We start from the raw sequence: 24678 nt of genomic DNA, 5'->3' as shown, positions 1-24678 counted from the left end.
ATATTTCTGCACTTTTCATACTCCACTGCAACTGGGAGATGACAACGGTAACAGCATATTTGATTTCTGACTGATGCAAGTCAGACCCTAAATTATGCAACAGAGGGTTTCTTAGACAGCTGTGTCAGACAGACCCTAGTTTAGCAGGCTGCTTTTCTAGAGAAGATTGTGTAGTTGGTGTGTTATATAAAGAATGTAAAAATGCCTCTCTACCCAAAAGTGCAATGGTGACCACTACCTTAACTTTTCAACTCTCATCAGTAATGAGTAAATTTAACAATTCATAATGGGAGTGGTGCTGGTAAAAATACCTTAAACGTATGCTTTAATTTTAATAAACTATTCAAAACATTACATTGAAGTTAAATCCAAACAAACAGACACCTTGTGATATTTTTAGTAAATCCAACTGTCTCCTAGAAAATGTGCAGAGCATGGCACACCAAGTTTGACAGGATAGAAACTATTAACTGAAACTATGGTTTCAGAACAAAAAATAACCATTTCCTTTTAGGTCAAGTGTTACTTCAAACAACTAGCATGGAAAGTTCTACATAAACTGAACACAACTGAATAGATGCCCGTCACTCGTCATGTGCTGGCAATGTGCTCATTTTGAAAAGCTCTCCTTAATTCACCCACTGAAGGATTTTAACACTCATGTCTAAAGTGCCTCTTACAAGATTGTTTGTTTGATATAAAGGAAGTGTATAACTTTGGTAAAGTGCTCTCTCCTACTTCATACAAAAGAAAATCATCTACCCTAATCCAGAAGGGCTGAAGCACAGACCTATAATCTTCTCTTAGCCACCCCCCCGTTTTCTGTAATTCAATTACAACATCAAGTCAGCTGTTCAACCAAAACCTACTGCATAAAGATGGACATTAGTAGAATGCACATGATCTACACCAGTGACTAACCTATACCACATACTTTATTTGGACACTTAAATTTGATAGGGCAACAGTTATTAGAATACAAGATCTCTTAACAAGACTCAGGCGGAGGGGGGAATAGTAGCATCCAGACAGTCCCTGGCTAGGTACCAGGGTCCATTTTAATGACATTCCCTCCCCACCCCACCCCCCAAAAAAGATACTAGCTATTAATTCTCCTCTCCTGGAACAAGCTCTGTAGAGCAGTTGTGGCAGCTCAGAATCTGACTTGCATCCGGAAATGCATCTGCTTTGTAGCATTGTTACTCATTCCCGTCTTCAGCATCCACTTAGACTTCATCCTCTGTAGATACTGCATGTCACGTTCACGTGCTAGGGCTGCTCCTTTTGTAAAGGAGAAAAGGGTGAAAAGTTAGTAGCTTACAAGCCTGATTTAAAGTATAAGGCCTTGCCTCCACTTACACCAGTCTAGTTGTAGCAATATAGTTACCCTGGTCTAAACTTCTGGGTAGACACTTATTCTGCAGTAAGAGTGGCTTTTTTCATTTTAGCTTTACCTTCTTCCCAAGCAATGTAAACTAAGCTGAAAAGAGGCCTCATGCTGGAATAAGAGTGTCCAACAGGGGCTTATAACCTGTATACCCATCACTTTAAATTCACACCTTCCCTTAATCATCTGTAACTTCCCCAGGAAAACCTAAGTGGCTTAATCCTGCAATGAGCTCTACATGTGGACAAGGGTTTGCTTGCTCTGAGCTCATGCGAGGATCAAGGTCTAAGTAATTATTGGGGGAAGTGGGGGGGGGGGGGAAGAGTGTTTCTGAATGGCTACAGATCTGAAACAGACCTAAATTAATTGAATAATTTGGAGGGAGGGAGAGAGAGAGTGTGTGTGTGTGTTCAAACAAATCTTATTTTTTTTTTTTTTTTTAATTTTTAAAAAGAAAGTTATTTGCCAAATAACTTCTGCAAATAATTCTTCATCTGGAGATCATTCACTGCAAGTATCCAAAACCTGAATGGTTTTGACTGGGACTGTCAAAGAACAGTTTATGCTGGGGTCATGTATTACCATATTAAATGGCAAGAACAGAAGATGCTAGCATTGACAGCTGAAGGAAGGAGTGACACACAAATGGGGACAGGTAATTTTAATTACTGTCAGCCACCTCTGGCAAAGACAAACTATTAACCTTAGAACTTGACACATTCAGGGTAACAGCCTTACTTTGTAGTCAATACAACATTTATGTTCCTATCTGAGTATCAAAATAATGTTTAGAATTCAATTCTAGATTAATCCTCTAAAGTATTCTGCAATACTTTACACTAACAGGAGGCTTGGGCATAGCACTGTTCAGACAAAATATTTGAAGTACACAGTTACAGTGCAATACATATAGCTGCGGTAGTGCAGGAGCGAAGAGAAGTACAATAGCACAAAACTAAAAACAGGATTTGAATTTAGCAGGCAGGAACAGGCTATGCAACTTCTAGTTCTGAAAAGCCAGCCTCACCTTTATTTATTTTGTACATTAGCCTAGATTCATCCCTCATAGCTTCACATCACCCAACTATGACTGGAAAGTTTCAGGCTTGTACACAAATGCACTTTTGCTATAAGAAGCAGTGTGACTACAATTAATTTGTGTATATGCAGGGGTTGCCTTCTCAAAAAGCAGGGCTGGAATGGCAAATTTCTACACTGTATTGTGCTTATGTGCCAGAAATGAAGAGGACACCCAAAAGTCAGATACTGTGCAGGAGACAAGGTCCAAGCTTTTACCACAGAGCAGTGATGCTCTTCTCCCTCTTCACCTACCAGAAGTTTAGTTTCTCCTTGCAAAAGTGATATTGCTCTTTGCTAGGAAGTGAAGCACCAAATCTGACAGCACCTAGCAGTAGCTATATGGACAGAATTCAATCATGTAAATGCTAGTATAAGGAGACTGCTCTAAAGGTGTGTCTACACAGGGAGCGGCAGCAAGTCTCAGAGCCTGGGATGACAGACTCAGGCTCATGTGCAGCACTAAAAATAGCAGAGTAGATGGTTGAGCTGGGCTGGAAACCAGGCTCTGACACCCATCCCCCTCCAAGAATACAGGCTCAAAAGAGAGTTTAAAGAACTTAAGTTTGTCACCTACCTGTACTGCTTGTCCAGCCCAGAGCTTTGTACTGTTGCAACACCCTGCCCACTGCCTTCTTATTTTTAGCAACAGCCACTGCTCTTGACAAACCAAACCGCTGCTTGTAGTACCTCATCAAAGAACGGTGACCAACCCTGGCACCTGTTACACAAGAGAATATTTTACAGTTTAAGTCAAGCACAACAAAGTAGCTTTTGAAGCAAAGTAATCGTCCAAGTGCCTCTGGAAAGTAATCACATTGAGGAGTGCCTTTTAAAAGGGTCTGATGTTTTAGGGCTATGATAGAGTGTGACTAATGTAGCCGCTTCTATAGTACACCACATGTTGAAGAGAGGAAAGGCAGAAAAAGACCAGCAGCTCAACTAAAGGATGACTAGGAATTATAAAAGCCTCCAAGAAGATTTAATTAAAGGCAGGAAATGGAGAGAATGACTGACTGTTAGTTTTGTTGCAAGGATTTGGGCCAGATTTTTAATGCTAGAAGGAACCTTTATAATCAGCTAGTCTAAAGAATGCAGGCCAAAGAATTTCACCTAGTAATTCCTGCATCAAGCCCAATAACTTCTGGTTGAACTAGAGCATCTCATTTAGAAAGCCATCCCATCTTGATTTAAGGGTCAGTAGGAGTCACTGTCCTAATGACAAAACAATACAAATTCACTAAACTTCACTACTCCTTGCGAAACAATAGATGATCAATCTGAGCTGTGCCGAGTCAGAAAAAAATGGGCCCAACATCAAGATTTATATAGCATGATAAGCACAGAGGATTTACATTTACATGGCACCAGGTTTTATAACTGGTCAAATAATCAGGCAGCACGTTGACATCATTACACAATTCAGGAGTACGGAAGAGATTTTCTAATTACAGTTTCTGCCAAACCAGAACATGAAGATTGGTAGGGTAAGTTTTGTTAGTTATAACAGTCCCTTCTTGTTTCATGACATTTGATGAATAAAGCCTCTGTCTATCACTGAAATAAATCTTATTTCCCTTCCCACCCATTTTTTTCTTTTTTTAAAAGAACTGACAAGTTGGCGGGTTATACTAAGTAGTGAAAACAGGAAAGGTAATTTCATGGCAAATACAGCCCCAATAACACAGCAGCCTGCAGAAGTGCTCTGTGGAGACCTGAGGCTCCAACGACACAACAGTTTGCAGGATTGGAATCCAAAACTCTGAATTCCCTCGAGATCTTCAGTTACTACTTTGTGATCCCCTGTGGAACCCCTGCATAAACAAACCAAACTGGAATGGCTAACATTCCCTCACTCACTGGATAATAAAGAAAAAAGGATAATGAAGGGACAGACTCTGCAGCCAAAATGCTTAATTCCACAAAGATGAGCACTTATGACAAGAGAACAAATGCTTGTTTTCCTGTTCGTCAACAGTGACGGTCAACCCCTAGTTGCTAACAATTCTCTAATTTTGATGACAGCTTTTATATTTTCCTGAAGTGAAAGACTTGTGCTTATTGACATGGCAGACTAATGACACCAAGGAGGTGAACACTGACTTTACTTTGTGATTACTAGCACTGAAACACTGATCAGGTAGGTCATCACGTTAGTTACAGCTACAGGGAAGGAAAACCCTAGACTGGATAGTGATGTGGTTTAGGTTTTCTAGTTCAACAGTACACTGTTAGATGTAGTCTTAGCCCATATGAGTCTACAAATCTCATTTAACTATTTTCTGTCCAGTAATCTTCTAAAAAGAGGTGAAAGCAGAATGGACAAAAACTGATGATGAAAAAAAATTGTTTTTTTAATTTAAATTTAATTTAATTAAAACCATAGGTTTATTTTAAAAAAAATATTTAAAATTAAATTTGAAATGATTAGTCTATCAAAATACACCTCTACCCCAATATAACGCGACCCAATATAACATGAATTCGAATATAACGCTGTAAAACAGTGCTCCAGGGGGGTGGGGCTGCGCACTCCGGAGGATCAAAGCAAGTTCGATATAACGCAGTTTCACCTATAACGCGGTAAGATTTTTTGGCTCCTGAGGACAGCGTTATATCGGGGTAGAGGTGTAATTTAAATGAAAAACAATATTCAAGCAGTACAAGTTTGCTGCTGAAGTTTTAAAGAAAGTCAAACCACTGAACTGGTGGCAGTCACTGGCTAAGCACCTGGAACTACCGAGTTTGTTAAAGACTAGGGCTGTTGATTAATTGCTGTTAACTCACGCGATTAACTCAAAAAAATTAATCACAGTTTTAATCGCACTGTTAAGAGATAAATTTCACTTGGTATTCTATTAAATATTTTTGGATTTTTTTTAACATTTTCAAATATATTGATTTCAATTACATCACGAAATATAAAGTGTACAGTGCTCACATTTTTATTGCTAACATTTGCGCTCTAAAAATGATAAAACAAAAGAAACAGTATTTTTCAATTCACCTCATACAAGTACTGTAGTGCAATCTCTTTATCATGAAAATGCAACTTACAAATGCAGATTTTTTGCTACATGACTGCATTCAAAAACAAAACAGTGTAAAACTTTAGAGCCTACAAGTCCACTTAGTCCTACTTCTTGTTCAGCCAATCACTAAGACAAACAAGTTTGTTATCACTTTCAGGTGACATAAATAATGAGGAAGCATTATGTCCCGTAAATGTAAACAGGCATTCGCATGGCACTTTTGCAGCTGGCATTGCAAGGTATTTACATGCCAGATATGCTAAACATTCTTATGCACCTTCATGCGTCGGCCACCATTCCAGAGGACATGCTTCTATGCGGATGATGCTTGTTAAAAAAAATAATGTGTTAATTACATTTGTGATTGAACTCTTTGGGGGAGAATTGTATGTCCCCTGCTCTGTTTTACCCGCATTCTGCATATATTTCATGTTATAGCCATCTCGGATGATAACCCAGCACATGTTCGTTTTAAGCAGCAGATTTCACAGCAGATTTGACAAAATACAAAGAAGGTGCCAATGTGAGATTTCTAAAAATAGCTTCAGCACTCGACCCAAAGTTTAAGAATCCTGAAGTGCCTTCCAAAATCTGAGAGGGACGAGGCGTGGAGCATGCTTTCGGAAGTCTTAAAAGAGCAACACTCCAATGCGGAAACTACAGAACCCGAACCACCAAAAAAGAAAATCAACCTTCTGCTTGGTGGCATCTGACTCAGATGATGAAAATGAACATGCGTCGGTCTGCTCTGCTTTGGATTGTTATCGAGCAGAACCCATCATCAGCATGGATGCATGTCCTCTTGAATTGTGGTTGAAGCATGAAGGGACATATGAACCTTTGGGGCATTTGGCATGTAAATATTTTGTGACGCTGGCTACAACAGTGCCATGAGAACGCCTGTTCCCACTTTCAGGTGACATTGTAAACAAGAAGCGGGCAGCATTATCTCCTGCAAATGTAAACAAACTTGTTTGTTTGAGTGATTGGCTGAACAAGAAGTAGGACTGAGTGGACTTGTAGGCTCTAAAGTTTTACAGGTTTTTTTTAAAACATAAAATTCTACATTTGTAAATTCAACTCTCATGATAAAGAGATTGCACTACAATAGTTGCAATGGTGAAAATGAAAAATACTATTTCTTTTGTTTTATACAGTGCAAATATTTGTAATCAAAAATAAACTGAGCACTGTACACTTTGTATTCTGTGTTGAATTTGAAAATGTAGAAAACGTAGAATACCATTTATTTAAATATTTTTGTATTATTGATCACATGATTAATCGCAATTAATTTTTTTAATCGCTTGACAGCCCCTATTAAAGGCCAAAACCAGCTCCTGAGAGCAGTTGCCTCTTCTACAGGTGCAGAGAGAATATTTTCTTCATTTCATTTCAGTTTATTCGACTAGTTCAGTTCAATAACTAATTTATTCAAAGCTGAGAAACCAACTGGGAGGTGAAAAAGCAGGAAAGCTTGTTTTCCTCCTCCATTCTATAAATAAAAAGATGATAGGCTTAGCTAATAGTCCTAAAATCTTGTAAGCCATGGTGACCAAAAACAATCATTTCAATTCACTAACTATTGAGAATACTTCCTTTCTTTAATAAATGAGAAAGTTTTAAATGCAAAACATGTTTTGATAAATGTACTGGGGAAATGTGTTTACGGTCATTTTAAAAATGCTGGTTTTCCAGGTTTGGTGCATTTTAATTGAATTCCAACTTGCATCCAAATTGGCACAAATACCAAGTTTAAAAAAAAAAATAATAATAAAAAAATCAATCTAGTAAGAAAGAAATGAATCATTCACCATTTTCAAACATAAAAATTAAGCAGTCGAATCAATGTGTATTAAGCAATATACTTGTTTTAATAAGTGTACTGATACCGTGTATCCTCCTGGTTAGAACAAAAGTACAAAATTTAGCATGTTTTAATTAAAACATGTTTTAATAGTTATCAACGACTAAGAATCAACCTTTCCTTAGAAAAATAACTGAAGTGCGCAAATGCATAATAAGATTAAAATCAAAAATTTAATTCTACCTTGCCTGGAAGTGTATTTTTACCATTGCAGCCTCCCTAAGTGAACTTTCACATACTCCATTGTTCCACTCACATATCTTGCAAATGAATTACAAGCTAGGTGTCTACAAGTCTGATAATTAGATTTGTTTAAAAAGTGTCCAGTCTTTAATATTCAAGTGGCAGTTTAGCAAATAAGCTAGATGACCTCATTTTACACCAACCAAATCTACTCTAGAAATACAAGTATTGCACAACAGACAGGAACATAGATGGCTGGAAAAATGAACTTTTGAGTGCTGCTGTATTAGCCTTTCCATGCACTGAAATGGTGATGGATTAAAACACTTATCACAGTAACATGCAATAAACACCTACAGAACCTTTGCAGAGAAAAGCTGTCTGATTACACACAGAATAAAAAAAATAAAAGATTTAAAGCACCACAGTGCCCCCTACTGGTTTCCAATCATTGATAAATTTAGAGATGAAAAGATACCTTGTGTATCACTAGACCAGCTACAATTTAGTGAGAAAAATCATCAGTTTTTCTATTTATATGCCAGTATTTTCTAATGTTTTTCACCCACAAAACTAAAGGGGACCAGAACTAAAAACCAAAACATTTGTACTTTTTTTTTTTTTTTGCTTCTTCACAATAAAAAAAAAAAAAAAAAAAAAAAAGGCAGATCAAGAAGTGTTTTGATTTGTTTTTTAAACTATAAATGTCAGGTCTGGTCTGGCATATGTTTGACATTACACTGAAAGAATGGGATTGTCACAAAAGTCTTTATAGACCTGCAGCATATAAAAAGTGAAACTGACTATGTGAGAGAAACTATGAAACTAGAAGGAGGAAGATTTTCAGAGGAATAAAAGGGAGTTTGGCACTCATCTCCCACTGAAAGTCTCCCCCAGACTGCAGTTAAAAAAAAAAAAACCAGAAGAGAAAGCTTCTCCTCTAATCTTTCAGTTCTACCCATTTTAGGCTTAGTTGCTCCTGATGACAATAGTATGTGTTATTTTTAAGATGGGGCCCTTCAGCTCAGTTGCTTAATAGGACAGGTCTCTTTTTGTCAAAGATTTAACATTCAACCCTTCCATAGGAAGGCTGAGAAAGCTCCTACTTTGGTTCACTGGTCCTTCAAGGAGTCCTTCAGCAAAAATAGAACACAAAATGCAATATTCCTGATATTTTTGAAGTTTTTAAAAACAAAGTCCCCCTTACTGCACCACAACTGCTTTCCATGCCATCTTTATCCACCATAAGTTGTAATAAATCATAAAGAACCAAAAAACAGTACAAAAGCAAGGGTTCCTCCACCGCAGATCACCTTTAAAGAGACACATCAATTTATTCACTATCTGCATTTTCTTTAAAACCTACTACCTTTTCAAGTAATACACACAAGACTAAAATTGGAGGAAAGATCTCTTTTCCCATTTTCACGGTGCATTTGACGGCACTTTACAGGATCATGAGGATGTGTTAATATTAAGCATATGCAAGGGATCTCAGCGTGTGGAACTATACATCAAAGCATCAGACTTCGTGTAGAAATTAATACACAAAGAACAATATGTGTTTGCTTAAGGAAATTAATATCTGAGTAAGAGGTGGTCAAAATTAGTTACCTATGACCAGGTTACACTGCACAGAACTACACTGGAAGAACTTACTCTCCATAAGATGTATTGCAATGAAGTACATATTACATCCTTGCATGCATGAAGTAAGTCAAGGGTAAATAAGAGGAAGTGATGCCCACACACACACACACTACGGAGGATGACAAGACTAAGAAATCTTATAAATTTCAATTTGAGCTAACTGAATAAGAATATTTTTAAATGGAAACAGGTCTTCAATTTGAAAACTGGAACAACAGAATTTGAGATCAAAGCAGATGAAGGACAAGTGGATGGCAAACTGTCTGCTTCATGACACAAATGGGAATTTCACGACAATCTCTGTCTTTGTTGGCATAATTTAAACGACAGCAAAGCCAAGAAGATAGGTACTTTTGATACAGTATTTATTATACGTACCTGAAGGGAGGATCAATTCCATACTTTCGTCATCATATTCTAAATTCTTCCCTGCTGGGAGCTCTCCAGACATCACCACATCCTCCCCTTCCCCTTGATCAGGGTAACTGCTCCTGTGGAACAACAGCAGCAGTTGCTAAATTTCACACCCAAACTCCTTCCCAGACCCCGCACCCTGTCCTGCATCCCAATCCCCTACCCCAGCACCAAACTCCTTCCCAGGGCCCAGACCCCTCACCCTCTCCTGCACCCGCCCGGAGCTCCCTCCTGCACCCAAACTCCCTCCCAGACCCCGTACTCCCTCCATTAATATAGTAGAAATGTGCAGCCCGTGATGACTTAGCAAAATTGGTGGTGTGGCCCCCCTGTGAAAATTATTGCCCACACCGGTATGGATGGACAACAGCATCCTAACAGGTCTAACATTTCATTTTAAATAAATTAAATAAATAAATAAATAAAACCACACACCCAACAACAGCACATACCATTATGCACTTGCATACTTGGAAGGGTTGTTTAATATATTATTAGTATTAAAGTGAATGCTTAAGGGGTTATTTTTTTCTGAAGTGCACAGTAGCTTTGTCCTCAAGACAGCTTCTGACTGATGAATTGATTTTTCAAGAACTGCTAGGACCTTAAGTGTAAACATTAAAAAATAGATCTAGTTTCTAGAAGGTCAACAATGGAAAAGTGGGTTTCAAGTTTTAACACTTCTCTCGGCTTTCAATTTTGTGGCAAGGAAGAAAAAAATTTCCCCACCTAAAATCATAGAAGTCTGCAAATTCCAAGGCAGCATCCCCATCTGTGAAGAGCTTGCAGTGGCTTTTATCATTCATATGACCCTGCACTGCTTCTGTTGAGTAGAAGGATTTCCCTTTCTCATTGCACCACAGGCAGATTTTCCCAACACCAACTTTTTCTCCTGGGCAGGGGGAAGGAGAAAAAAAAGAAAGAAAAGTATAATTTTGAGTTTACATTCAATTCAATGATCAATTTTGGCATCCCTGAAGTGGTTACCTCCACTTGCAGATGGGAGACCTGAGTCACAGCCAGGGTAAGTGACTTTCTCCAGATTAGAGAGTCACTGCCAGAAACTGAATTAGGGCCCTGGTCCCCCTGGACTTTAACCACTCTGCCTCCTCATAGAAGAAGTCTATGTGTTTAAAGAATAATTCAAATGACAGAACAGAGGGCATCACACACCCGGGGCAAAAACTCTGAGATGCTATAAAAAAAAGGTTTTATTTTGTGCATTTTTTTGCTCATTCCAAGGAGCCAGTTCCTGTGAGAAGAGCTTTAGTGAGGATAGATAAATTTAATATGAATCTAGTTTGAATATAGCAAACATTCCATTTGTGGTGGAGCTGCTTTCTTATAACTGTAATAGTAGTTTGGCAAATATTTGCATCATCATTCACTAGGAGAGCTACGAGTCCATGTAATAGGCACACCCCATTTAAATATTTTAGAACTTGAGGTTTTTTGCATAAACCTCATACTGTTTAAACCAATACTATTAGAGATCAGGTTAAGACCTAATATGGGGGCAGACTATCCAAAAGCTGTCCAGTGCAGGGTTCTTATACTTTCCCCTGAAGCATCTGGTACTGGTCACTGTCAGAGACAGAACATTGAACTAAATAGACCTGAGGCCTGATAGAATATGGTTATTCCTAGATCTACTGGAATTAAGTCATACATTTGACTGAATGAAAGTCATGAATACCACATGACACTGAAGTCATAGCTCAAATCTTAGAGACTTTTATTGCAACAAAACAGGGTATTTAACTTTGTTGGGGGGCGGAGGGGTGAAGAAGAGTCACGCTTACCCAAGTACTCAATCAGTCCCCTGAGATCCACAAGGTATTCTATATCTGGAATAAAGAAACTGTGGGCTTTTGTCATGTGGGCCACATTTTTCATGAGAGAGCTTGAATGGTGAGGACAAAACAAGCAGTCTGTGAGTGGTACTGCACCAGCGGCAATCTGTTTCTCATCTTCACCCACTGCACCTTCCATCTGCTCATCTTCAGACTCTCCAACTTCATCAGAATCTGCATCCTCCCAGCCTTTCAGTGCAAGTTAAAACATTAGGTTTATTTACATCATCGTTTTTTCAAGCAAATAAGCATAATCTGTATGCTCTAGTACAGAATATGTTTACAACACCAATAATAATTATAAACCGATATAAAATGCTGTGTTCTAATTACTACACAGACATTTAAATCAATCAAGTGGTGAGCTCATACCACTGTCAATAAAACTAACTTACAAAGAAATGATGGAAGCTTAAGGCAAAAGTCAAAACTGCTCATGAAAGGGTCACCAACCAGATCTAAGAATTTAGTTACAATCTTCTCTAGTATGAAAATCCTATTACTGTTTAGGAGCAACATTACTATTGTACCATGTAACATTAAAACAAAGCATAACTGGTAAAAAGCCACCCAATTCTGTCATAAACATGAGGATTTTGATTTCCTGTAGTGACTTAGCAGCCTGAGCAGAAAGTTATAAAATCAAAAATACTCTTTTCATATATACATCTTTACGACAAAAGAAACATTTTAAGTTATCTATAAGCAGCGTTCTTAAAGTAACTGGAGCTATGCAATTGCTTTCATGTCACTTGTACTGCTTCCAGTCATGGTTTTTTCTCCTCTGATACTCATGCAAGATCCCACACATTGCTCTGACAATATACTTCAAATTTCACTGGGGAGGGTAAGAGAGTATGTATCGGGGGGAAGGGGCATCAAGATAATTTCCCGTGACACTTCAATCTTCTGTAAATGCCAAAAAGTGCCAACTGAGAAGACTGTTTGTGATGTCCATTAGGAACTAGAAGACAGTAAACTCATTTCACATAGGCCGCTAAAGAATTCTCAGATGGTAACTATTAATTACCAACCTAGATGGGATTCAAACCAGTGACCTGATAATGTTACTATTGGATATTGGTTTCTAGCTTTAAAGGCCTCAAACTGACAATCCTTTGACCTTTGTTTGCAGTATTGCTGTAGCTGCGTTGGTCCCAGGATAATGAGAGAGACTACTCCTTTCTTACTCTCTCTAATCCTTTCACAGTACTCTCTGAACAAACAGCACCCGTAGAAAAAAAAGTCCTGATCAAAAAGTTAAAGGTAAAATGAATGCTCAGAAACCTCCTGAGACAGTGTTACAACTTAAATATATCTTAATGCAAAATAGTTTCATGTTGGTTTCTTCTTTATATATCTTCCAAAACAGAGTATAGAAACGGGTTTATTGTACAACAGTTGATGACGTGTCTAACATCTAACACATGGCGAACTGATCCCCACTGACATCAATGGAATTACTTCAGCATAAATCTGCTGTAACAGAGTGGAGCATCAGGCTAAGGAGTGCAGGTCCCTTCACTGCTTTTGATGGACATAATAGAAGCAGTAGTTATGAGAGAAAACACATGACCTCTATTCTTAGTAACTAGAAAACTTTTCAGTTCATCTTTAAAAAGAAAAAGAAAAAAAAGTTATGGCCACTAAACCACTGGCCACTAAACCTTGCTAGACTTGAATCTTTCTTCCCTCTTTATGGCAAATATTTTTTGGTGGGAACCTCTTCTATGTGAACTTTCATTAGAAAAAAGCCTCACCCCATGGAATTACTAAGCTATTTTTTTTTTTTAATAAAATTTCTCCAGGCAGGACAACAAAACAACCACCAAAATAAAACAAACCCAACAAGATGGGGCTTCTACCCAAAACCAACCACTAAGTTTGCTTACCCAGAGCCACCATTTTACCACCTTGCTGGTTTTCTTACCTTCTTCCATATCCTCATCTTCCTCCTCATCCTCTGCATCCTGTTTTGCCAGCTTCCTTGCCTGCTGTTCAAACCACTGTAGCCTTGGAGGTTTTTCCAATTGCTCTCTGCTCTGTGACAAATTACCTCCAGCTGAAGGTGGAGAGCTGCTTGTATCAGCTGGGAGCAATGGTATCTTCTTTGGAGACAAGGATGGCTGGGCCCTGATGGCTTGCTGAATAGCTGTATTCATTTCATCTTTGTTTAGACTCTCCTGGGCCAGCCCCTTTTCCAGGTTCTTCTCATTTAAGGTTTCTACCTCCTTGCTGACAGCCTGGACAGCTTTTTTTTCAAGTTCTAGGTGCTTCTTGGACTTCAAATGATTTTCATAGGCATTGAAAGTGGAGAACCTCTTGCTGCAAACTGTGCAGTAGGTGGCAGTGACTTTGTTCTGTTCCTCTGTCACCGCTCTCTGAGCTAGGACTCTTTCTTGGAAATTCTCGGCAGTGACAGGTGGCATGTCAGTAACTTTCCGTTTTAGATTATATCTATGCCAGTCGGTTTTGTAGTGGGCACGCTGAATGTCAGCATCCTTAAAAGCCACACGGCAAGTAATGCAGGTATAAGATGCCATTACTGGGAAGCAAAGAAAGACAGCATATCAAAAGAAAGTGATCAAAATATGGTGGGAGAAGGAGACATGAAAAACAAGCCAGTGACAGGTCCTTGCCTGTCTGAGCAATTGCACATTTGATACAATTCTGTTGCAGGTGCATTAGTAAAGTTTATGAAATGCTGATAATGTGTTAGACATTGCAAGGGATGAAACGAAGATATAAAGTTAGTCACAGCTATCAAAGATGTATTACTATTCATTATTTGTATTATTGTAGCACCTAGGAGCCCTCATCAAGGACCCCTAGGCCAAGTACACATACACAAAGCAAAAGGATGGCCCCAAAGAGACTTATTTATAGCTCTCTCCACTTTTCACCAAAGAGCAAACTCCTGAAGTCTCTAGTCAGTAGGATGTAAGCCTTAGGTCTTTTAAAAAGGGACATGATCATTTTAAAGAAAAAAATACTTCTGTTTGATTTTTTAAAGCCTTCTATTGTCACAAGAAATGACTAAGATAATACAATGTGAAAGAGATAGAGAAAGCTTTCAGTTGGTTTTCAGCATTTTGCGTATAATGACACTTTTTACCCTCTAGTATCAGTCGTTTTCCCCTTTCGTATGTGAGAGTCTCCCACATAGCAACAGGGGAGAGTTAAATAGGAAAATGGGACTATAAAACAACCAAAACTGGCGGAGAGAACGAAGGACCATATTTTATTGTATGTTTGTAAAGCACCCAGCATAATGAGGCCCTCTGCTTGATTGGAGATTGTGTTACTGTACCCAGCAAATACATAGCAACAATGGCTAAAGTTATCATTAACTCTTCTTTAAATTGAGTAGATGTAATGTTGATGGAGTCACTTGAAAACCATAATGGATCGTAAGCTCTCTAGGGCAGGGGCTGTCTTTTTGTTCTGTGTCTGTACAGCACTCAGAACAATGGGGTCCTGGTCCAGGACTGCTAGATGCTATTGCTAGGGCAGCTAGATGCTACGGTGGTAAACAACAACAAAACGGACACAAGGAGACGGTCACAAATTGAGATCAAACCCACTATGCCTGTTTACAGATATATGACTAATCTAAGGAAAGCACGATTCAACCCATGGGAAGAAGCCTGTAATATGGAGGGGAAAAAATCAAATCCCGAACAGCATACAAAGACTGCAATCCCCCTAAGCAGGACCAACAGGCAGACTTCAACATTAAAAAACTCCCCTACAAACACTAGAATGAGCCTGTACAGCACTGAAAGGTAAAGATTTTAATCAGAGCACAGGTACATTACAGAACTGACATTTCCTGTTAGAAACCAGCATTTGCTTTTGCTGTATTTCTTATCTGTAAATGCAGAGTACAAAACATGTACACAAGAGAAAACATGAAAAATGGTAATTTATAAGCAGTACAAAATAAACCAGTAAATTATTATACATAAGAATAATTTAATTTAGAAGAGAAAAAGTCACTCATTCTTCACTATGAAATGTCTATGTTCACTCAAATAGTTATGTTTTGTTTCAGTCAGGATCAATTTCACTCCCTGCTTTCTAATTCAAGTATACACAATCTAACCCAAAGGTGGGCCACATCCGGCCCACGGGACCGTCCTGCCCGGCCCTTGAGCTCCCGGCCGGGGAGGCTAGCCCCCGGCCCCTGCCCTGCTGGTCTCCCTCCCCCGCAGCCTCAGCTCGCCGTGCTGCCAGCACTCTGGGTGGCGGGACTGCGAGCTCCTGCCGGGCAGTGCGGCTGCGAGAGCCGCTGGCCTGTCCCGGTGCTCTTGACTGCATGGCAGTGCAGATGGCTCCGGCCAGGTGGTGCGGCTGCCAGTCCTGGTTCTCCGAGCGGCATAATAAGGGGGTGGGGGTAGGGGTTGGATAAGGAGCAGGGGGTCCTGGGGGCAGTCAGGGGACAGGGAGTGATTGGATAGGCATGGGAGTCCCGGGGGGCCTGTCAGGGGGCAGGGATTTGGATAGGGGTCAGGGCAGTCAGGGGACGGGGGGGAGGGTTGGATGGGGGTGGGGTCCCAGGGGGGTGGTTAGGGGCGGGGGCGATCAGGGGACAAGGAGCAGGGGGGGTTGGATGGGTCAGAGGTTCGGGGGGGAGGGCAGGAAGTGGGAGGGGGCAGGGGCCAGGCTGTTTGGGGAGGCACAGCCTTCCCTACCCAGCTTTCCATACAGTTTCGGAACCCCGATGTGGGCCTCAGGCCAAAAAGTTTGCCCATCCCTGACCTAACTGCTGTAAATTGATATGAGAACCTGTTTCCATTCAGCAGTATTTTGTCCTTGAAAGGAAAAAATGATAACACTACAAGCCATCTAAGAAGCACCTACTACTGTATAATTTAGACAGGTTCTTTTAAAATGATATTTTAGGTATTTGCTAACTCACCAAAGGAATAATTCACTCTGTTCGAAGGTATAAAATAGAAGAGACTAACTATGGGATCACATGCTACTATGTCAGCACTTCTATTATACACACTTACTTTCATCCATAATTTTAACCTTTAAAAAAAAACAACACCACCTCAATTTTCTCTCTCTCTCGCATGTCTGCATGTGTGTGTTGAGGGGGCAAAATTTAAATGTAGCTGAATTTTTTGAGTCCAAGAACAGACTTGTTGCATCTATTTTTTGGAAGAGTTAACTTGTTTGCTGTGGGTCCTCTACTGCACCTGATTTCTGCTACTTTAACATGACACCAAATCAGTAGACTAGTGAACATAAGCACAACCATACTGGGTCAGACCAACGGTCCATCTACCCCAGTAGCCTGTCTACCAACAGTGGCCAATGCCAGGTGCTTCAGAGGGAATCATCAAGTGATCCATCCCATATCACCCATTCCCAGCTTCTGGCAAACAGAGGCTAGGAACACTTCAGAGCATGGTTGTGCATCTCTGCCCATCCTGGCTAATAGCCATTGGTAGACCAGTCCTCCATAAACTTATCTAGTTCTTTTTTAACCCTGTCTTGGCCTTCACAACATCCTCTGGCAAAGAGTTCCACAGGTTGACTGTGCATTGTGTGAAGAAATACTTCCTTTTGTTCGTTTTAAACCTGCTACCTATTAATTTTATTTGGTGACCCTCGCCCAGTTCTTGTGTTGTGAGAAGGAGTAAATAACACTTCCTTATTTACTTTTTCCACACCAGCCATGATTTTATAGATCTCGATCATATCCACCCTTAGTCCTTTCTTTTCCAAGCTGAGATGTTCCAGTCTTATTAATCTCTCTTCATACGGAAGCTGTTCCATACCCCTAATCGTTTTTGTTGCCCTTTTCTGAACCTTTTCCAATTCCAGCATAGTATTAGAATGACAGCTGCTAAACAGAAGTTACATAATAGAATCTTTTATATTCTACTAAGTTAGGAACTATAAAACCTAGATAAAAATGGCTTAACAAATAAATCAATTTCTGCCTTCACTTTGCATTTCCTTTTTGGTGGTTTTAAATCAGATAAGACCAAAGTTACTTTTAAACACCGTGAGTTGAGTTTAACGTCAAAAGAAATTCAGCTACAGATAAAATATACAGCGAGTGTATAAGACTTACTAGGCCTAGAATGACAGGAATGAGATATAAAACAACAGAAAGAGCATTAAAACAGGGTTGGTAGGATTAATTTCACGACTGTCTGGCTAATCAACTCATCAAAGCTAATTTACTCCAACAACTCTTGCCCTCGGTGCCCTACCTCCATGCCTGTCACACCCAACAGAGCCCGGGCATGGAGCAATCCAGTCTGAACTCCTGGGTTTAGAGTCAGCTTCATTTTCTGCCATTAAGGTGCGGCTGCTAACAGCAATCCGGGTGCTGGGCACTTGACAACTGGGCGCATCATAGCACCAGAGCTGCCTCTGCGGGGGGAGGCGAGGGCCCCACCCACCCCTGGGACAGCCACAGGCAAAGCTGTCCTAGCTGCGTAGCTCCCTGGCGGCGGGACTGAAGGGCAGGGCCTCCCCCGGCGAGGCCCCCCACAGGCCCAGGCCGCTCGCGGGCAGCTGAGCAGGGAAAGGGCCGGGGGTGATTCCAACCCCCCCCCACCCTCCGGGAGTGTCGGGCACCTACCTGCGGGGCGCGCGACTCCTGGCCTGGCTGGAACGCGGGGACAATGAGGCTGGAACGCTCGGCTGGCGGAGATTCCAAAGTGGGACGGCCACAATTACTCCAGCCGCAGAGACCGCCCCGCCCCCGTGACGCGCGCCAGCCGGGAGGTGCCTCTAGCTCCTCTGACGGAGGCCACCGCCCCCTGCCGGACCGGCGGGCCCCACGGAGCGTCCCCGCCGCGCCGCTGCTCCCTTGGCGGCCCCCTGCCGGCTGCTCAGCGCCACCCCAGTGCCCAGCAAAGCGCCGCGGGGTGCCCCGGCCCGCCCCCCCCGCCCCCCCACTGGCCTGGTCCCTCAGCGGCGCAGCCTGATGCACCCCAGGGCAAGAGCCGCATCCTGCAGTTTCGTACAATGGGGGGAATCGCGGCCGCTCGTGTCCCTGGGAGGAAGGGCGCGCGGAGCGGGTTCAGTGCTGGCGGCCCGGTCCAGGCAGGACTCGTGAAGTCAGTTCCCATCTGCCCCACCAGCTACAACAACCCTTTCTTTTCGCCCTGGAGGCGGCTGGCTCAGCCCGTTACTAGGAAACGCCTTTGGACCGGGTGTGACGATTTTGAAAGAGCCCTCGCAATACAGCCCCTCGCGTTGCAGGCTGATGGTCTAAAAAGGGGGAAACACAGGGGGGAGGGGGAGAAGAGCCCCCACACAGCCCCAAACAACAGTCATTTCAGGTCATCACGTTGCTGAAAGAAGCCCAAAGGGCACAACCCCGTTTTTAAAAAGCATTTTCTGGTCACCTTTAATACATCTACTGGGGGTGAGCGGGGAGGAAATGCCATGGAATTATTTGGTAAATATAGAGCAGGCGGGAATGGACACGATTTTTGCAAACGATAGAGAGAGAGAGAGAGAGAGAGAGAGAGTCAACATTCTTCAAAATTCAAGTTTCTTTTTTTTATCAGCTCTAGCTAAATAGCCCTGCACTGCTCTGTCTTGTAAAAGGCAATGCGCATGCAAATGAGAGTGAGATAGATACAGGAATTTCCTGCCATATCCTGGGGAGTCTTCATTGGTTTAAGTTTAAGTATCTTTAGGGTCCATTGTATTAAATGAATGTGTATTGTTATATAATTTGTATTATTGTCAGGAGTGTATGTAATCTATCAGCAGGGGAGATGTGACAGATGTGAGACCTGGGGGTTCAAAAGACTAGATACTTAACAATGTGGCCCATCAACAACTGTCAGTAGCAAAAATCCTCAACTGCCAGGGGCGGGACACTAGATGGGGAGGACTTTGAGTTGCTATAAAGAATTATTTCCCAGGCATCAGCCTGGTGGGTCTTGCCCACATGCTCAGGGTCTAACTGATCGCCATATTTGGGGTCAGGAAGGAATTTCCCCCCAGGTCAGATTGGCAGAGACCCGGGGTGGGGAGGGGGATTCACCTTCCCCTGCAGCTTGGGGCACGGGTCACTTGCAGATTTTAACTAGTGTAAATGGTGAATTCTCTGTAACTTGAAATCTTTGAACCATGATTTGAGGATTTCAATAACTCAGCCAGAGGTTAGGGGTCTGTTACAGGAGCGGATGGGTGAGGTTCTGTGACCTTCAATGTGCGAGGTCAGACTAAATAATCACGATGGTCTCTTCTGACCTTAAAATCTAGGACTCTATTTGCCAGACAAGAATGGACTTTTGGAACAAAGTGTTAAGTGGTGTTCCTGGGGAATATCCTCCATCCAGTTATGCAAAAACAACACCATACGGGGTGTACCATTATCTGCTGATCACTTGCTACATAAGGCCAAGATCAAAGGCCCAACCTGCATAAAGGAAAGAGTGAATTTTTCACGGGTGTTCAAAATCTGAGACAGTTAGGAACTTGTAACCACGGAAAAAAGCCAGTTGTGAGTTTTAAAGGACTGACACCTACCAGAGCTTGACAGTGGAGCTGGCATGGGTGTAGGGTCTTCTATTTTTTAATATGTTTACTCTGTAAAGCTTTAATCATAAGAATAAATGTGGTAACTTATAACTGTGGGCAATTACACTGTTCAAAGCCTCTGGAAAGAAAGCAAAGAGCAGGCACTGGCCTTTTAGGCAGTCTGGCTTTCTGAGGATATCACAGTGTAGGCTGGGAATTGTGCAGCCTGGAAAAATCCAGTCAGGAGGGAGAGAGACATGGGTCTCTCTGCCCAAGAAAGATGACAGCTGAGGATCCAGGAGTCTAGACTGGGTGTCCTTGCTGGATCACAGAAGGGGAATATAGCTGCAGTTGCCCTGAACTGTGACAAAGAGCACAACTATTGAAGCTGAGGATGAGATAGTTGTGACCAGCAGTAAATGTTTGTTTAAAGCAGTATGGGGCAAGCCATCTTAGGTTGCCGCATGAACTATATTGCATGCAACCACTGTTACACAGAAGTCAGTCAAAGTCTGCTGCGAGGATATCACTCAGAGAAAAATATAACTGGGACGAAAGCAGAATTGGGAAATAGTAGAAAAGAATTATGTAAATAAAATAGCTAATATTTAATTTTTGTTAATTTATTTTTCTTTTTGAGCTATATTTCAATACTGGATGGCATTTTGTATGTCAGTAGTGTCTCTAAGGTTCACTGGAAATGAAGAAATTGAGAAAGGGCGTGTGTGGTGTGGGAAAGGCATGGAATTTAGGCATTAATCATATTTGAGATGAGATAGCAAAGTGAAACTCTCTGGCCTTGTCTACATTACAAACTTTGGCTGATGCAAGTTACATTGGCATCAAGCTACCCAAGTTATATTGTTCATATGTGTGCATATGTGGTTGCTTGCGTCAGTGCTGTGCACACTCACTGGGAGTGCTTGTGTTGATGCAAAGTATAGTGTATCCTGTGTAGCTATTCCCAGTGTACCACGTGTCGCTGTCTGGCGCAGTGCCTTCTGGGAGTTTTTCAATGTGTTGAGGGATAGAAATGACTCACCCAGAGGTCTCTGGGAGCTAGAGTTCCCAACATGCAACTTTATCCATCCCATAATTACAGTTCCCAGCATGCAACTTTCTCCATCCCATAATGCCATCCATATCCCATAATTTGTGTGCCTTTTAAAAAAAAAACTCTCTCAAACCCTTGTGGCACTTTTCACTGACTGCCATCTCTGACAGGAGCATGGAGCCCACACAGCACTGTGTCCATAAACATTGCAAATACAGGACACACAATCCTCTGGTATTTGCAGGAACCGCAGGGAGACTCGCAACACTGGGGGACATGATGATTTCTTCAAGGAGACATAGTTAAGGGACATAGCGAAAAACAATTCAAGGTTGTTGGTGATGTTCAAAGAACAGCTTCAGCTGACCTAGTGCCGCTTCTGGGCCCAAGTAATGAGCATTGACTGTTGGAATTGCATCATAATGAAGATTTGGGATGATGAGTAGTGGCTGCAGAACTTTTGGAGGCAAAAGGCCACATTAAATAAAATATATGGAGATATATCTATCTCATAGAACTGGAAGGAACCCCGAAGGGTCATCGAGTCCAGCCCCCTGCCTTCACGAGCAGGACCAATTTTGCCCCAGATCCCTAAGCGGCTCCCTCAAGGATTGAACTCATAACCCTGGGTTTAGTAGGCCAATGCTCAAACCACTGAGCACATTCTTCGATCTGTGTGATGAGCTTGCCCCAGCCCTGCAGCACATGGATACCAGAATGAGAGTTATACTGACAGCTGAGAAGCAAGTGGTGCTTGCACTGTGGAAGCTTGAACCACCAGATTGCTACCGGTCAGTGGAAATTCTCCTGGAGTTGGAAAATCCACAGTGGGGGCTGTTGTCATGCAAGTGTTTAGGGCAATTAATCATCTCTTGCTACACAGGACTGTGTCTCTCAGTAATGTTCAGGACATAGTGGATGGATTTGCGGCAGGGGTGTTCCCGAACTGCAGTGGGGCGATACATATCCTTTCCCAACAAGTGGATTACCATTGGTGATATTGACATGCCAGTAGTAATCCTGGGCATGGGTGGCGCGTCGCAGAGACTGAGGAAGGCTATGCCTCCCCAAAGAGCCCGGCATGGCCTCGCCCACGCTCCTCCCTGAAGCCACCTGCTGCTTGCCCTTCCCTCTTGGCCCGAGCCCAGGTAGGCTGCTTCTCTCAGGGAAGCGGGCTGGGGCTGGGGCGGCCGGTACTTGGGGTGGCTGGGGCTGCGTGCCGCCCGCTCGCCCTGTGCTTGGGGGTTGGGGTGGGCCGCGCACTGCTGGCCCACCCACTCGGGGGTTGGGGATGGTGCGCCGCCTGCCCTGCACTCGAGGGCCGGGGGGGCTTCAGCAGGGGAAGGGGACGGGTCCTCAGGTGGGGGGGCAGGGCCATCCAGGGGCTAGCCTCCCCCAGCCGGCAGTTCACCCGCTGTCCTTGATCCTGGAGGAACCCAACCTACCCCTTGCTCCTCTGGCTCATGAAAGCCATACACTGGCCCCTTCAACAGCACCAAGGAAAGACTCAACTACTGGCTCAGCAATTGTAGGAAGACAAGTGAACATGCTTTTGGTACATTGAAAGGATGCTGGTGGTGTTTACTCACTAGATTGGATCTTAAGAAAAACATCCCAATGGTTATAGCTGCAAGTTGTGTCCTGTATAATATATGTAAGGCAAAGAGGAAAAAGTTGCTGGCGGGGCGGAGGCGGAGCGGCTACTTGCTGAGGTTGAAGAGCCAGACACAAGGGCTATTACAAGAACTCAATGTCGAACTAAGCAGTTGCGGGAGGCTTTGAAAGAGCACTTTAATGGTCAGTTACGTTAACGTGCTGTGCTTGACTGCGCTTTGTGCCTGAAGTTTGTGGGCTATTAGGAATTGTGTAGTGCTTAGTGTACATTTATAAATTTAACATTGTGACTTCTAATGAACCTATGAATTATGTGGTGCTTGCTGTATATTTACACATATGACCCGGTGTTTTATTGAATATGTTAGACCTATGGTGCTGTACATTTACACGTACTGGGTGCTTTGAGCACTACTGTACATTCTGTGTTATATCTGGTGAACTAATACAGATGAGTATAACAAAAAAATAAAATTTTACTGCATGACAAAAAGTGCAAAAAGGCAATGTACAAATAAAAAGGACAACACCATACAAACTTAACATAAATTAACAGAACAGAACTTTAGAAAGACAGCAAACATTTCTGTCCATTTCAGTGCACAAATGCAGTTGATTGTGGTTACACACACACCAGCTGTACCTCTTCCAGATCAGTGCCTGTAAAGCTGTGGTTGTTCTAACTGTCCCCTGGCACGGAGTGGTAGGGGTAGGATGCAGCCCATGATGCCATGTGGAATGTAGGTTGTAGGGAGTTGCTACCAGGGAGCTCTCCATGGACTACAAAGGGTGGCGAGTCTATGATTGCTGGATCTGTAGGTCAACTAGATTCTGCAGCATTTGTATTTGCTGCCTGAGAAGCCCTATTAGGTCCTGGTGCATCTCCCTCTCCTTTTCCTGTTGGGCTTCCTGGGTCTTTTTCCATTTTGTCCTGTGTTGTCTGTCCCGCTCCATGCCATCTGCCATGTTGGCCCATAAGACACTTGTTTGCAGTTCAATGCAGCACTGACTGCAGGATCTTGGTGAACATATCTTCTCTAGTCCTCTTCTTTCCCCTTTTTAATCATGGTAAGGCATTCTATGGGTGTGGAGGGGGCACCCCTCAAGGCTGCAACTGCAGCTGCTACAGCTAGGACAGATGTATAATTGGATTTACAGCCACCACGGAAAGGGAAAAGACAGTTACCTTTTCCATAATGGGTGTTCTTCGAGATGTGTTGCTCATGTCCATTCCATAATAGGTGTGCGTACTCGCCCCGTGCACCAGTGCTGGAAGTTTTTCCCCTAGCAGTACCCGTAGGGAGGCACCCCTAGCGACCCCTGGAGTGGCAACTCTATGGCGCAGTATAAGGGGCGCTGTGCTCTCCCCCCACCCTCAGTTCCTTCTCTCCAGACAACTCCAACAGAGGGGAAGGAGGGCAGGATGTGGAATGGACATGACCAACACATCTCGAACAACACCCGTTACGGAAAAGGTAACTGTCTTTTCTTCTTTGAGTGATTGCTCATGTGCACTCCACAATAGGTGATTCCAAGCTATATCTGTTGGAGGTGGGTAGGAGTTCACCCTGCTGAACCCGGCGTCTGTGGTGGCCTGCCTGTACAGGTATTCATGCCCCTTGGCGGGCACAAAGTACTTCTGTTCTGCCCTCTTAGAGATTGGGGGCAAGGAAGCTGGGGTTTGCACAAGGCGTTTGAAATTTTTGCCACCCCTTCGTGGAGTGGGGGGGGCCAACCTGCCCGGTGCCGAGGCCGAGAGGATGTTGAAGAGGGATTCCGAGGGTTCCTCCACCTCCTCAGCCTGAAGGTTGAGGCTCGATGCCACCCTTTTCAATAGTTCCTGGTGGGCCTTAGAGTCCTCCTGTGGAACAGAGGGAGGAGGGACCATAATCGCCTCATCAGGGGAGCATGAGGATGTGGGTGCGGTACTCTGCATACCCACCGGTACCGGAGGTCCCACCACTTGGTTGCCCTCCGGGCATGGAACCGAAGATGCACGCCCCACCAACTCCTTTCTGGGAGGCTGGGAAAGGAAGGTT

The 24678-nt window shown here is 42.7% G+C and overlaps 1 protein-coding gene across 2 annotated transcripts; it reads right to left on the bottom strand.

Annotated features, from left to right (window-relative positions):
* Positions 1 to 309: 309 nt before the first annotated feature.
* On the bottom strand, positions 310 to 18176 carry ZNF622 (zinc finger protein 622). Of its 2 annotated transcripts, none has more exons than XM_065397976.1 (7): positions 18071 to 18176; positions 13394 to 14008; positions 11413 to 11652; positions 10340 to 10502; positions 9575 to 9687; positions 3042 to 3185; positions 310 to 1281 (listed from the first exon to the last, which is right to left on the bottom strand). In XM_065397976.1, the coding sequence occupies exons 2-7, from the start codon at positions 14004 to 14006 to the stop codon at positions 1154 to 1156; spliced, it is 1401 nt and encodes a 466-aa protein (XP_065254048.1). In that variant the 5' UTR covers positions 14007 to 14008; positions 18071 to 18176; the 3' UTR covers positions 310 to 1153. The 2 variants fall into 2 exon arrangements, with proteins under 2 accessions (XP_065254048.1, XP_065254047.1); XM_065397975.1 differs by lacking the exon at positions 18071 to 18176 and adding an exon at positions 17697 to 17928.
* Between the last annotated feature and the right edge of the window lie 6502 nt (positions 18177 to 24678).

Source organism: Emys orbicularis, chromosome 2 (genome assembly GCF_028017835.1).
Source record: "Emys orbicularis isolate rEmyOrb1 chromosome 2, rEmyOrb1.hap1, whole genome shotgun sequence".
NCBI lineage: Eukaryota > Metazoa > Chordata > Testudines > Emydidae > Emys > Emys orbicularis.
This window is presented reverse-complemented; position numbering and strand designations above follow the sequence as displayed.

Bases quoted from the DNA above. Each gene is read 5' to 3' on its own strand.
- ZNF622 (XM_065397975.1), bottom strand. From the start codon at position 17,784: ATGGCAGAAAATGAAGCTGACTCTAAACCCAGGAGTTCAGACTGGATT. The intron at 14,009-17,696 runs GTAGGGCACCGA...TTTGCTTCCCAG, and splicing joins TGGGTGTGACAGGCATGGAG to TAATGGCATCTTATACCTGC. The intron at 11,653-13,393 runs GTAAGAAAACCA...TTGCACTGAAAG, and splicing joins AGATGAGGATATGGAAGAAG to GCTGGGAGGATGCAGATTCT.